This window comes from Cervus elaphus, chromosome 18, assembly GCF_910594005.1.
Source record: "Cervus elaphus chromosome 18, mCerEla1.1, whole genome shotgun sequence".
Taxonomy (NCBI): Eukaryota; Metazoa; Chordata; class Mammalia; order Artiodactyla; family Cervidae; genus Cervus; species Cervus elaphus.
The window spans coordinates 32,477,690-32,490,643 of NC_057832.1; the positions used below are offsets into that span (position 1 = coordinate 32,477,690).

General features: G+C 35.0%; 1 protein-coding gene across 4 annotated transcripts in view; it reads right to left on the reverse strand.

Moving 5' to 3' along the window:
• DGKB (diacylglycerol kinase beta) overlaps window positions 1–12,954 on the reverse strand; it is an 809,350-nt gene that overhangs the window by 475,663 nt on the left and 320,733 nt on the right. For all 4 annotated transcript variants that reach the window (XM_043872850.1, XM_043872849.1, XM_043872848.1 and 1 more), the window contains one exon: window positions 1,347–1,432. In XM_043872850.1, coding sequence (XP_043728785.1) covers window positions 1,347–1,432 — 86 coding nt within the window. The remainder of the gene's footprint in view (window positions 1–1,346; window positions 1,433–12,954) is intronic.

Here is a 12,954-nt window from a genome sequence, read left to right on the forward strand (position 1 = left end):
CTTACATGTGAGGAAAGATTTTTAAATATGTTACTTTAGTTAAAAATTTTAGCACGCTGTTGAAATTCTCAAGGGTGCAGGTATATGCAACACAAGGATATCACTAAAGTGGAAAAGTAGGTTCTTTAGAAAAGTCCTTTGGCAACATTGAGTCTAGGTATACTTTAAGAAAAATATAGTTTGAAAACAGTGGAATTCTAAAAGTTAGTGAAATGCTAACAATGGTTGTGCTGCTCTGTGTCAGAGTCAACAACAGAAGACATTACCAGGTTTTGTTTGAGATTCAAGTTTATATAACATAGTGTTTGGGTTCAGAAAAGATCATATCGCCGAAATTCCACATGCTTTTGTTTGAGCCACTGAAGACATCTCACAAACTTATATTACTTTATTTTTCTCCCTTCTCAGCCCCTCAGAGTAAGCATATGTGGGTAATTATGTAGGGATGTGCCACAGAATACTACCAAAGGCTTAGATTTTAGGGGCTACTGAAAACCAATCATTCCTACCGTCTTCACTAAAATTCTTACAAATCCTCAGACACTGTTCAAGGGACTCCTTAATTTTGGCAGTTCTTGAACTCTGGTTTTGTACTTAAAATATCAGTACTACTGACATTGTTTATTGGAGGGCCAAAGAATACAATTTTCACTTTTCTTTTTCAAAATTAAAAAAAAGTTTAGTAGGTTAAAATTGTTAGGTGCTTACCAAAAGGGTGTTGACAATATGTATTCAGTTGTAATCTGAATATTTTTGAGGTATGAAAAGGTCGAATATTCTCAACTGCATTGACTGAATAAAACTTAGCTTCAAGACATATAGATAATAAAACTTCTTTTGAATCAAGTCTTTCCTTTTTATGAAAGGATCTATTTTTAACAAAGAATTTGTCAGTACAGATCTGGAAGTATCTGTGAAAATCGCTCAGTTGTGTCCAGCTCTTTGCAACCCCATGGACTATCAGTCCATGGAATTCTCCAGACCAGAATACTGGAGTGGGAAGCTGTTCCCTTCTCCAGGGGATCTTCCCAACTTAGGGATCGAACCCAGGTCTCCTGCATTACAAGTGGATTCTTTACCAGCTGACCCACCAAGGAAGTAGGTTTATTAAATTCCATGAAAAAAATGAATGAGAACACAAGCATGTCTAGTTATTTGTAAATTATTTTCACTGTTAAAAATCTGAAATACAGAATAAATTAAGCCAGCAACATTCCAGATTTCTAATTGTATCACTGTGTATTTTATTTAATAAAGATATGGATGTGTTAAATAAACAAATGAAATACACAGAATTTAAGGTTTCCACTCTCACCCAAGCCACATTTAATACGTGTCGTCTTTACCTATGCAGTCCAAAATCCACCCTACAGTTCCATCTCCACCGCAGGCTAACACTCGGAAATCAGGAACATCACGGAAAAAGTTTAACCTGAAAAATAAGCATGTTACAGCACATGATTGATATTTCAAAATTAGGACATTTTTATTTTTGTATATTTAGCATTTCATCTAATGAAAGATTTAGGTTTTGTAAACCTAAACTACAATGGGTTTACAAAGGGTTTTGTAAACCCTTATCTACAATGAAGTTCTAAAATAGAAGTATCAACATGTCCTAATTTAAATGTTATCATTATAAATTCTATATTCCATAATAAATATATTTTTCTTTTAACAACTCTAAAGTAAAAAAATAAAATGAATAAATTATAATAATTTTCATTAAAGTACAATCCCATATGTGATATGCAGTTTACCTAGACTATACAGATTACCTAGACATATGTATACAATTTTGTTTTATTTACTGATTTTTATTGACCAACAATTCTCTCTTGAACAATTATATAAATGTGACTATTAGCTCAGTAAAAAATGTCTTTGAGAGTTTTCTGCCTTCTCCTTTACTGGGAGAAATTGATCAGGCTGCATCTGAGGTTTTAGTCAGCTGTTTTCAGTGTTTCCTTCTGACTTTGAATCTGCGAATAGAAGCCAGGCTTCCTCCACTCTTTTGACTTCCTAGGCAGTGTTTACCACCCAGGAACACACAAAAATGTCTGGGTTGATTGTGGTAAATGCTCACCACTTCTGCTGCTACTGCATGAAGCATGCTTATTAATGCACCCTACCTTGGGGAGAACCACAAAGACAAATAATGCATCTAGTTATACAATCATACATGCCTATTTTCTTGGGGAAAAAAAAAAATTGGAACAGGACAGAATATCTGGAAATGTGTCTCTTCACTTTTCTAGCCCTGGTGGTAACAATATAATACAACTGGTTCTTCCTGTCTGCAGGTTCTGCATCTGTGGATTCAACCAACTAGGAATTGAAAATCTTTAGAAAGAAAATCCAGAAAGTTTCAAAAAGTGAAACTTGAATTTGGTGAACCACAACTTATTACAAAGCATGTATATTGTATTTTACAACTATATACATAGCATTTCCATTTTATTAGGTATTATAAGTAGCCTAAAGTTCATTTAAGTGTATGCCAACAAATGCCAGTTTATATAAGGGACTTAAAGCTCCTGTGGATTTTGGTATCTGAAGAGTCCTGGAACCAATCACCTGTGGATATCAAGGGAAGACTGTATGCAGTCATCTAAGAAAATTTTAAGATTACATATATAAACGTACACGTCAATTTTATCACGCTGGGGCTTCCCTGGTGGCTCGGATAGTAAAGAATCTCCCTGCAGTGCAGGAGACACAGGTTCAATCTCTGTGTAGGGAAGGTCCCTGGAGAAGGAAATGGCAACCCAACTCCAGTACTCTTGCCTAGAGAATTCCATGGACAGAGGAGCCTGGCAGGTTACAGTCCACGGGGGTCACAAAGAGTCCGACACGACAGAGCGACTGACAAAATATAACATTCTATGATTAAAAATACTGTCATTTCCTGTACTTTTAAAGTATTTTTAGTGTTTCGCTGCCACAAAATAACAGGTATTGTAGTTAATATTGTTTGAATACATTTATTTGAACAAGTGTATCAGTTTTGAAAGCTAATCTTCTAGAAGGGAAATATTCCATTACAACAACACATTACCCTCTGGATGGTTTCCACTACAGAACATGTATGTGTCCATTTCCTTGAAACTCCAAAACACTACTTATAAACAACTTTATGATATTTCTTCAATAGGTAAAAAAAAAAAAATACCCTGGTGGATTATCATAAAATCACATTCCCCTGTTTACTACTTGATTGAACATATTTTTGTAGGCTCACAGACCTGTGACCTCCTTTGTAAACTGCACCATCAAAGCACTGTATCTCTTTCCCATGAGTTGTATTTATTCTTATAAACACTAGACATTATTAGTAATATTTTCATTCAAATTAGCATCATTAAAATTTTGGTTAATGTAATACAAAATGTGTAAATACAATAGTAATGTAAACAAATCAACTGAACCACCCCTATCTAGTAACAGGAAGCACAGATGCATAGAACACAAAATTGTCCTGTATTTCGTTGTGTATTGTATTGTGGACATTTACCTTTTGTTAGACACGTTGCAAAATTTTCTTCCAGGTTATCACTGGGTTAGTTTGCTTAGATTATATAAGCAATACAATGTACCAGTTGTCCACCCCAGAGAGTAGATCATTTCTAATAACTTACATATCCTTCTGTGTTCCTTCCCCATAGGAGCCTCCTCCATTGTTAACAAAGGTGGGCATTATTCTGAATTTCAGGTTATAATGTACATGCCATAAACAACACATTGTTTATATTTTGCTTTTTCTTCACAGCATTGTTATTAAGATTCCTCCATGTAGTAGCTGAATTTCCATCCATGAGTAGTTGAAGTTATTTTATACCTACTGCTGTGTTCAATACCATTTCTTTGATTATGCTTTTTAAAATCCATGCCATTGTATATTTGGAATATTTTATATTCTTATAAAAATCCATCTTTGGAAATACTTTCTAATGCACATGGATGGTGATCACTCTTGCAATTTGACAAGATATTACCAATTGGTATCCTATAGTAGTTATAGCAATGCATGTACTTACCAGGAATATGAGAAAAAGTGTGCTGAGCCCATCTGCTCTAATACTTGTAATGTCACTTTTTTTTTTTTAATTTCATGTGTTTTCTCATATGTGCAATGTCTTCCCCATCTTTACTCCTTATTTGTTGCTGATTTGTAAAAATTCTTTACTTTTTCTTAATTTTAATCCTTGTGAGGATTTTTGTTTGTTTGTTTAGTTTGTGGTTTTTTGCAAATACTTCGTACAGGATGAAAGTTTCTTCTTTTACTTTCCTAAATGTGTACTTTAACAAACAAGATTTTACTTCTAATGTACTGAAGTTTATCCATCTTTTGATAAATGGCTAGCACTTTAGCTTGTTTTGTGTAACAAAATAGTTGTTTCCTCAGTGGTCAGAAGAGAACACATTTACTCTCTTAAAATTTCAGTTTTATTTTTGACAGAGAAATTGTCTGTGGTGATGTGAGACAGGATGGTATGAAATATTAGTATAGACGAGAATATATATTATACATAAAATATTCACAGTATTCTACACTGGTTGTGTCAAAAAGGGACCCCTTTCTTTTCCCTTCTTCAGTTCCTTTCTTCTTCCTCCACCCTCCCTCTTTCTCTTTCTCTATTTCTCCCTTTCTCACTTCCTTTCTTCCTTCCTTTAAGCTTTTGTGTGACAGTTTCCATCTATAAATCCACCTTTTCATGTTTTGGATAACTCAACTTTCTATCACGCAGATCCATCATAAATCAAATTTCCACATGTGGGTATTTTTCTTTTAGACTCTATTCTATTTTATTCATGAATGTGTCCATCTCTGCACCAGTACCACACTATTATAATACAGCTTTATAGTTAGTATATATATCATTAAGCATGAAAAATTTTAGCTATTACTTCTTTTTTGCTTTTCTATATACATATTGAATTTAATTTCTCATATTCCATAAAAGTAACAATAAAGACACAAAAAATCATTATTGTTTAAAAACTGGAGTTACATGAATCCTATGTATGATGTTATTTATTTCCTTATCCATGGATCTAGGATGTTTCAATTTACTCTTTAACATCCTTAAATTTTTAAAATTTTTTGCTTGCAAGTCTTTGTTACATTTATTCTTGGTTGGTTTGTAGTTTGTGTTAGTATCTTAAACTTTTAAATTGTTTATTAATGGTTTTTTTGCTGGCATGTAAAATACATTTGACTTTACTGATCTTATAAATAGCCACATTATTCTTCATTTTTTCTATTGCCTATATTTTATTTGTAGACTTATTTGGATTTTTATATAAACAACTGTATCATGTGCTAATGACAATGGTAACATTACTGATCTTCAGTCCTTATAATTGTTATTTCTCTCCCTGTCTTATTGTGCTGGCCATGGATGGCGTCAATAGTTTGATGAATTAGAGCATTCATACAGAATATACATATCTTGTCCCTGAACTTAAATGGAATACTTTCAGAATTTCCCCACTTAGGATGATGTCTGTTGTAGGCATTCTCTTCTTCTTTTCTTTTTTGAGTGACATCTTAGATAAGGTTAATAAAATTTTCTTCAATTCTTTTATATAGAAGGAATTTTTCTTGTAATTCAATGTTAATATTCTATGTACCTTGTGAAATACTGATATGATTCACTTAATTGGTAACATGGGATTATACATTTACATATTTATGCATCACTAAACCATTCTTACTATACTTTCATGTGCTCAAATTGACACTATTTATTAACATTTTTATAGAGAACTGGGTTTGGTTTGCTAACATTTTATTTCAACTTTTCATGTATATTCATGGACACAACAGATTTAATATATTATTCTTCATACCACATCTAATTTTTTATCAAATTATTTCATCTCATAAAACCCCTTGCAGAATATGCCCTAATTTTGGAGTATCTGTATATTAAAATGTTAGCACTTGCAAATCAACTATCCAATTTCTGGTGAGTCTTTGATATTTCTTAATTAAGAGGTATTAAATATTATAATTCCTTTAATAATTATTGAAAGAGGTAATATTTTCTAATTCTTCCTAAATTAGCTTATACCAACTATATTTCTGTATTAATTTGTCTGCCTCCTACGTTTTCAAAGACCTTGTCAGTAAAGTCTATAAAAACTTTTCAAATATGCCAGTATCTGAAATGTTTACCATAACTGTTTCAAGTAAAAGCCTAATCACCCATATGACTCACCATTGCTCTTCTATTCCAGATGATGTTTCATCTGTTATTCATTCTTGTTTTCTTTTAAAATAGTCATCTTTGGTTCTTCTGCAACATCCTACCCCCAAACATAAACCACGTGTGACCGTCAGATCAGCTTACTCTCTGTAAACTGATTGCTAAATGGATTGGAAAACTGACCTGTCTATCTTAACTTCTTATTCCACTCCATCCATGCAGTTTTCCCTAGAGATTAATTCGTTACTTATTTCATTCATTTCTTGAATACCATATGTGTGTTAGTCTCTCAGTCATATCTGACTCTTTGTGATCCCAAGGACATTGGCCTGCCAGTCTCCTCTGTCCATGGGATTCTCCAGGAAAAGAATACTCGAGTGGGTTTAATTCCCTTCTCCAGGGCCTTGAATAAGTAGCCTTAGGTGAGCTTCAGTTTTGTATCTTTAAAATGGAATTAATACCCCCTGCTTTATTTGCCTGTTTTGTGGAATAAACAAAGGATGTATATAAATTTCATTGTATTATAAGCCATGCTCTATAGAGACACCCAAGACAGACAGGTCATCTGGAGAGTTCTGATAAAACATGGTGCACTGGAGAATGGAGTGGCAAACCACTTAGCATTTTTGCCTTGAGAGCCCCATGAACAGCATGAAAAGGCAAAAAGATAGGACACTGAAAGACGAGCCCTCCAGCTTGGCAGATGTACAAGATGCTACTGGAGAAGAGCAGAGAAATAATTCCAGAAGGAATGAAGAGGCTGAGCCAAAGTGGGAATGACACCCAGTTGTGGATGCGTCTGGTGGTGAAGGTAAAGTCTGATGCTGTAAAGAACAATATTGCATAGAAACCTGGAATGTTAGGTCCCTGAAAGCAAGGTAAACTTTTGAAAGGGGTCAGACAGGAGATGGCAAGAGTGAACATCAACATTTTAGAAATCAGTGAACTAAAATGGACGGGAATGCGTGAATTTAATTCAGATGACCATTATATCTACTACTTCGGGCAAATCTTAGAAGAAATGAAGTAGCCGTCATAGTCAACAAAAGAGTACAAAATGCAGTACTTGGGTGCAGTCTCAAAAACAAAAGAATGATCTCAGTTCATTTCCAAGACAAACCGTTCAATATCACAGTAATTCAAGTCTATGTCCCAAACACTAATGCCAAAGAAGCTGAAGTTGAATGGTTCTGTGAAGACCTACAAGACCTTCTAGAACTAACACCCAAAAAAGATGTCTGTTTCATTATAGGGGACTGGAATGCAAAAGTAGGAAGTCAAGACATACCTGGAGTAAGAGGCAAGTTTGGCTTTGGAGTAGAAAATGAAGTAGGGCAAAGGATAACAGAATTTTGCCAAGAGAATGAACTGCTCGTAACAAATAACTCTCTTCCAACACAAGGTATGACTCTACACATGGACATCACCAGATGGTCAATGCCAATATCAGATTGACTATCTTCTTTGCAGCCTAAGATGGAGAAGCTCTATACAGTCAGCAAAAACAAGACCAGGAGCTGACTGTGGTTCAGATCATGAACTCTTTATTTCAAAATTCGGATAAATTTGAAGAAAGTAGGGAAAACCACTAGCCCATTCAGGTATGACCTAAATCAAATCCCTTATGATTATACAGTGGAAGTGACAAACAGATTCAAGGGATTAGATCTTAAAGTGTGCCTGAAAAACTAGGGATGGAGGTTTGTAACATGGTACTGGAGGTGGTGATCAAATCATGCTCCAAAAAGAAATGTAAAAAGGCAAAATGGTTGTCTGAGGAGACCTTACAATTAGCTGAGAAAAGAAAAGAGAAAGGCAAAGGAGAAAAGGAACAGTATGTCCATCTGAATGCAGAGTTCCAAAGAATAGCAAGGAGAGATAAGAAAGCCTTCTCAAGTGGACAGTGAGGAGAAATAGAGGAAAACAATAGAATGCGAAAGACTGGAGATCTCTTCAAGAAAATTACAGACACCAAGAGAATATTTCATGCAAAATGGGCTTGATAAAGGATAAAAAGAGTATGGACCAACAGAAGCAAAAGAGATTAAGAAGAGGTGGCAAGAATATACAGGAGAATTGTACAAAAAAGGTCTTAATGACGCAGATAACCAGGATGGTGTGGTCAGTCACCTAGAATCAGACATCCTAGCAGGTGAAGTGAAGTGGGCCTGAGGAAGTATTACTAAGAACAAAGCTAGTGAAGGTCCCATTCCAGTTGAGCTATTTAAAATCCTAAAACATGATGCTGTTAAACTGCTTCACTCAATATGCAGCAACTCTGGAAAACTCAGCAGTGGTCACAACTGGAAAAGGTCAGTTTTCATTCGACTCCCAAAGAATGTCAATACCAAAGAACATCAAACTACTACACAGTTGCACTTATTTCACATGCTAACAAGGTAATGCTCAAAATCCTTCAATCTGGGCCTCGACAGTATGTGAACCGAGAACTTCCAAATGTACAAGTTGCATTTAGAATAGGCAGAGGAACCAGAGATCAAATTGCCAACATCTACTGGATCATAGAAAAAGGAAGGGAATTTCAGAAAAACATGTATTTCTGTTTCATGGACCACACAAAAGCCTTTGACTGTGTAGATCACAACAAACTGTGGAAAATTCTTAAAGAGATGGGAATACCAGACCACCTTACCTACATCCTGAGAAACTTATATGCAGGTCAAGAAGCAACAGTTAGAACTGGACATGGAATAATGGACTGGTTCAAAATTGGGAAAGGAGTACGTCAAGGCTGTATACTGTCATCCTGCTTATTTAACTTCTATGTAGAGTGCATCTTGTGAAATGCTGGGCTAGATGAAGCTCAAGGTGGAATCAAGATTGCAGGGAGAAATATCAATAACCTCAGATATGCAGATAGCACGTTCTTAATGGCAGAAAGCAAAGAGGAACTAAAGATCCTCTTGATGAAAGGAAAAGAGGAGAGTAAAAAAGCTGGCTTAAATCTCAACATTCAGAAACCTAAGATCAAGGCATCTGGTCCCATCACTTCATGGCAAATAGATGGGGAAACAATGGAAACAGTAACAGACTTTATTTTCTTGGACTCCCAAATCACTGCAGATGGTGACTGCATCCATAAAATTAAAAGACACTTGATCCTTGGAAGAACTATGATAAACCTAGACAGCATATTAAAAAGCAAAGACATTACTTTGCTGACAAAGGTCCATATAGTCAAAGCTTGGCTTTTCCAGTAGTCATGTATGGATATGAGAGTTGGGCCATAAAGAAGGCTGGGCACTGGAGAACTGATGCTTTCAAACTATGGTATTAGAGAAGACTCTTGAGAGTCTCTTGCACATCAATGAGATCAAACCAATCAGTCCAAAGGAAATCAACCCTTAATAGTCATTGGTAGGACTGATGCTAAAGATGAAACTCCAAAACTTTGGTCATCTGATGTGAAGAGTCAATCCACTGGAAAAGACCCTGATGATGGGGAAGATAGATGGCAGGTGGAACAGGGGGCAACATAGGATGAGATGGTTGGATGGCATCACTGATTCAATAGACATGAGTTTCAGCAAATTCCAGGAGACCGTGAAGGACCAGGAAGCCTGGTGCACTGGAGTCCACCAGGTCATGAAGAGTCAGACACTACTGAGCACTGAACAGCAACAACAATCCAGAAATATTATTAATTTAGGAATTTTCTCTTTATGAAAAGTAGTAAATATATTTTATAAATCAGATTGCCCCTCCTCCATTTTACCACCATCTTCACTCATCATGTTCTGACAAAATTGCCTTTTCTAGGAGCAAAGCTGGACAGGGATGAAAGTCCTATCTCCCAGCAGAAGCTACTGGGAGACCTACTTATGGCAATGGGGACAGAAGGTGCATAGGAAAACAGCTCTGACTGAGAACAAAGCAAGAGACTTGGCAGAGTCAAAATGCGAGACTTGGTGTGACAATTCACTTTTCATTCATTAAGCTGCAAAAACCAGCAGATGTGAGGCTCATACTTCTTAAGTCATACTAAGGATGTGGAGGATGAGAGAATGAGGAGTGTTTGAAAAGATTCCCCTTTGTGGTCCCTTTGGTACTGTAGACTATATGTTTTACCTGTGAAGGTAAACATTTCACTTGAAGGGTTCCTTTTTTTGCATTTTGCAATGAAATAATCATGTATGGGTCCTGAATTTATTTTTTTTTGCCATTTAATGGAAATTAAAAAAAAATTGGAACACTTTTTAAAGCAAATCAATTATTCTTGAGTTTTCAGTGTTCATCATTATAGCACCGACTCTCCTAGAGTATTTTTTATTTATCCCTGATAGCTAAACTCGAGCAAGATCCTATGTAATGTGTGGGTTAAGTAACTCTGTGTCTAATGCCTTCACACTTAAAAAAAAAAAGTGAGTAGTAAGATCAAGATGGTTAATGCCACTAAAAGCAAGTAAAAGTATTTCATATAAGATTCACAAGTGTTCTTTCCATTTTAAGTAACTATTAGGATAAAACAAGTATAGAAAAATTAGGAAGTTTTCATTTATGCCTGATAACAATATCTAAAAAGCATACCAGAAAAACTTGCTAAGAGAGCAGAAAAATTGCAGCACTGATTCCATTATCTTGGAAAGTGTCTTATGACCAGATTTTTTAAAGGACGACATGTAGGAATTTCTTTTAATTCCAATTTCACATTTTATTATTCATAGAAAATAAGTGATACTGCCATTTGTATATAATTTTTTGATATATCAGATTGAGCATATAAATAAAAATAAACATGGTTATTAAAATGTATACAGTGTACATTATATATTGCAAAATTATATTCTTTGATACTTGTAGGAAATCAATATGAGACTGATAAATATTGTTAGCATAATGATCCAGAGTGAATGCTCATTTCATTGTATATATTCACTTCTTTGTATTAAGGATCAAAAATAAGGGCTTCCCTGATAGCTCAGTTGGCAATGAATCCACCTGCAATGCAGGAGACCCCGGTTCGATTCCTGGGTCGGGAAGATCTGCTGGAGAAGGGATAAGCTACTCACTCCAGTATTCTGGCCTGGAGAATTCCATGGACTGGACTTTCGCTTTCACTTTCATTTTTTCCTTCTCTTTGTTTAAAATAGTTTACTTCAAGAGTTTGCCTTTAAAAAGGTCTACATTTTGATTTAAACATTTTGAGCCAGAAATAAGCATATTTAACTCTTATTATTCAGCTCAATTCATATTCATACCTCCCTTCTCCAGCATATCTTCCCAATCCAGGAATCGAACAAGGGTCTCCTGCATTGCAGGCGGATTCTTTACCAACTGAACTATCAGGGAAGCCCTCATGCCTACATATACACAGATACATATTATTCTTACACTTATAAGATTAGATGGCTTCACAACTGTCTCACTAAAATCAGGCAAAAATTTTGGGTCTGTGATGTTGTTATGGTTTGAAACTATTTTCTCTTTGGTCTAAAAAACCAGTTCTTAATACCTTCCACCTTGATTTAGGATACCCACACTGTGTCTATACATACTTTATGATATCATTGATATTATTACTGCTGTTGCAGCCAATTTGAAAAAAATAAACTATGCATTTTTATATATTAAAATATATATTTGGAAAGGCATATAATTATATAGGAAATGTAATTAAAATATTCTTCAGTTTGTAAGTCACACAGGTAAAACTAACAATTTTAGAATGAACTGAAAAATATGATAAGGGGTTTAATTTAGCCAGAAATTACACATATTTCCTGATCTTTCAAAGTTAACTTGGGAAAAACTCATGCTAATTCTTAATACTTTCAATTGGAAAGCACAGAGATATAATCTGTAGTGCAAACAACAGTCTAAACCCCTACCATGTAGCAGTAAAATTAATTACTTTGTTTGGGTCTGTTTGGCAAGGTCACTCAAATCCATTGTTATCCCAGTTTTTTTAATAATTAGGATGAATTTTGTTTCATATGTATCAGATCATTCTACCAAGTGAACTTCAGAGGTAAGAAGTTATTCTAAATTAGGAAATAATCTAGATATCTATAAAGATAAAATTTTACTTTGACTAATATCAAATACAAAAGAATAATTATATCTATATAAAGGGTTACATTTAATCAAAAATCCATATACCTAAAAAAAATGTATGAATGATATAGGACCTGCATCATTGCTTTTATTTAATATGCATTTACTAACAACAACTGTGTACCAGAAACTGGGTTCAGTCCAGAGACTCAAAAGCAGGTAGAGTCCTTGCCATCAAGTATCTTAATTGAGAAGGCAGACAAGAAAATATCTAGTTCACATCACTACGGGATGCTTTCTGAAAAAAGTTAATGCATTTAATGCAGATTAGTGAGAGGAGAATAAATGCATAGGAAAGTGAACATTTTTTTTCCATTCATCAAGTTATAGTCAGTGAGCAAGTTTGGAAAAGAATAAAATGTATAGAATGTAAAATTTGAGATGAAGGCAAGAGGAGAAGGGGATGACAGAGGATTAGATGATTCGATGGCATCACCAACTCGATTGACATGAGTTTGAGCAAGCTCTGGGAGTTGGTGAAGGACAAGGAAGCCTGGTGTGCTGCAGTCCATGGGGTTGCAAAGAGTCGGACATGACTGAGCGACTGAGCTAAATTTAACTAATGGGATATTAGCATGGAATTGTAGACTAGTTAGTCAAATAAGTCTACATGGGGAGATAGATCTGAGATGCAAGAAAATATTCACAAGGAATCCATGTAGCTTGA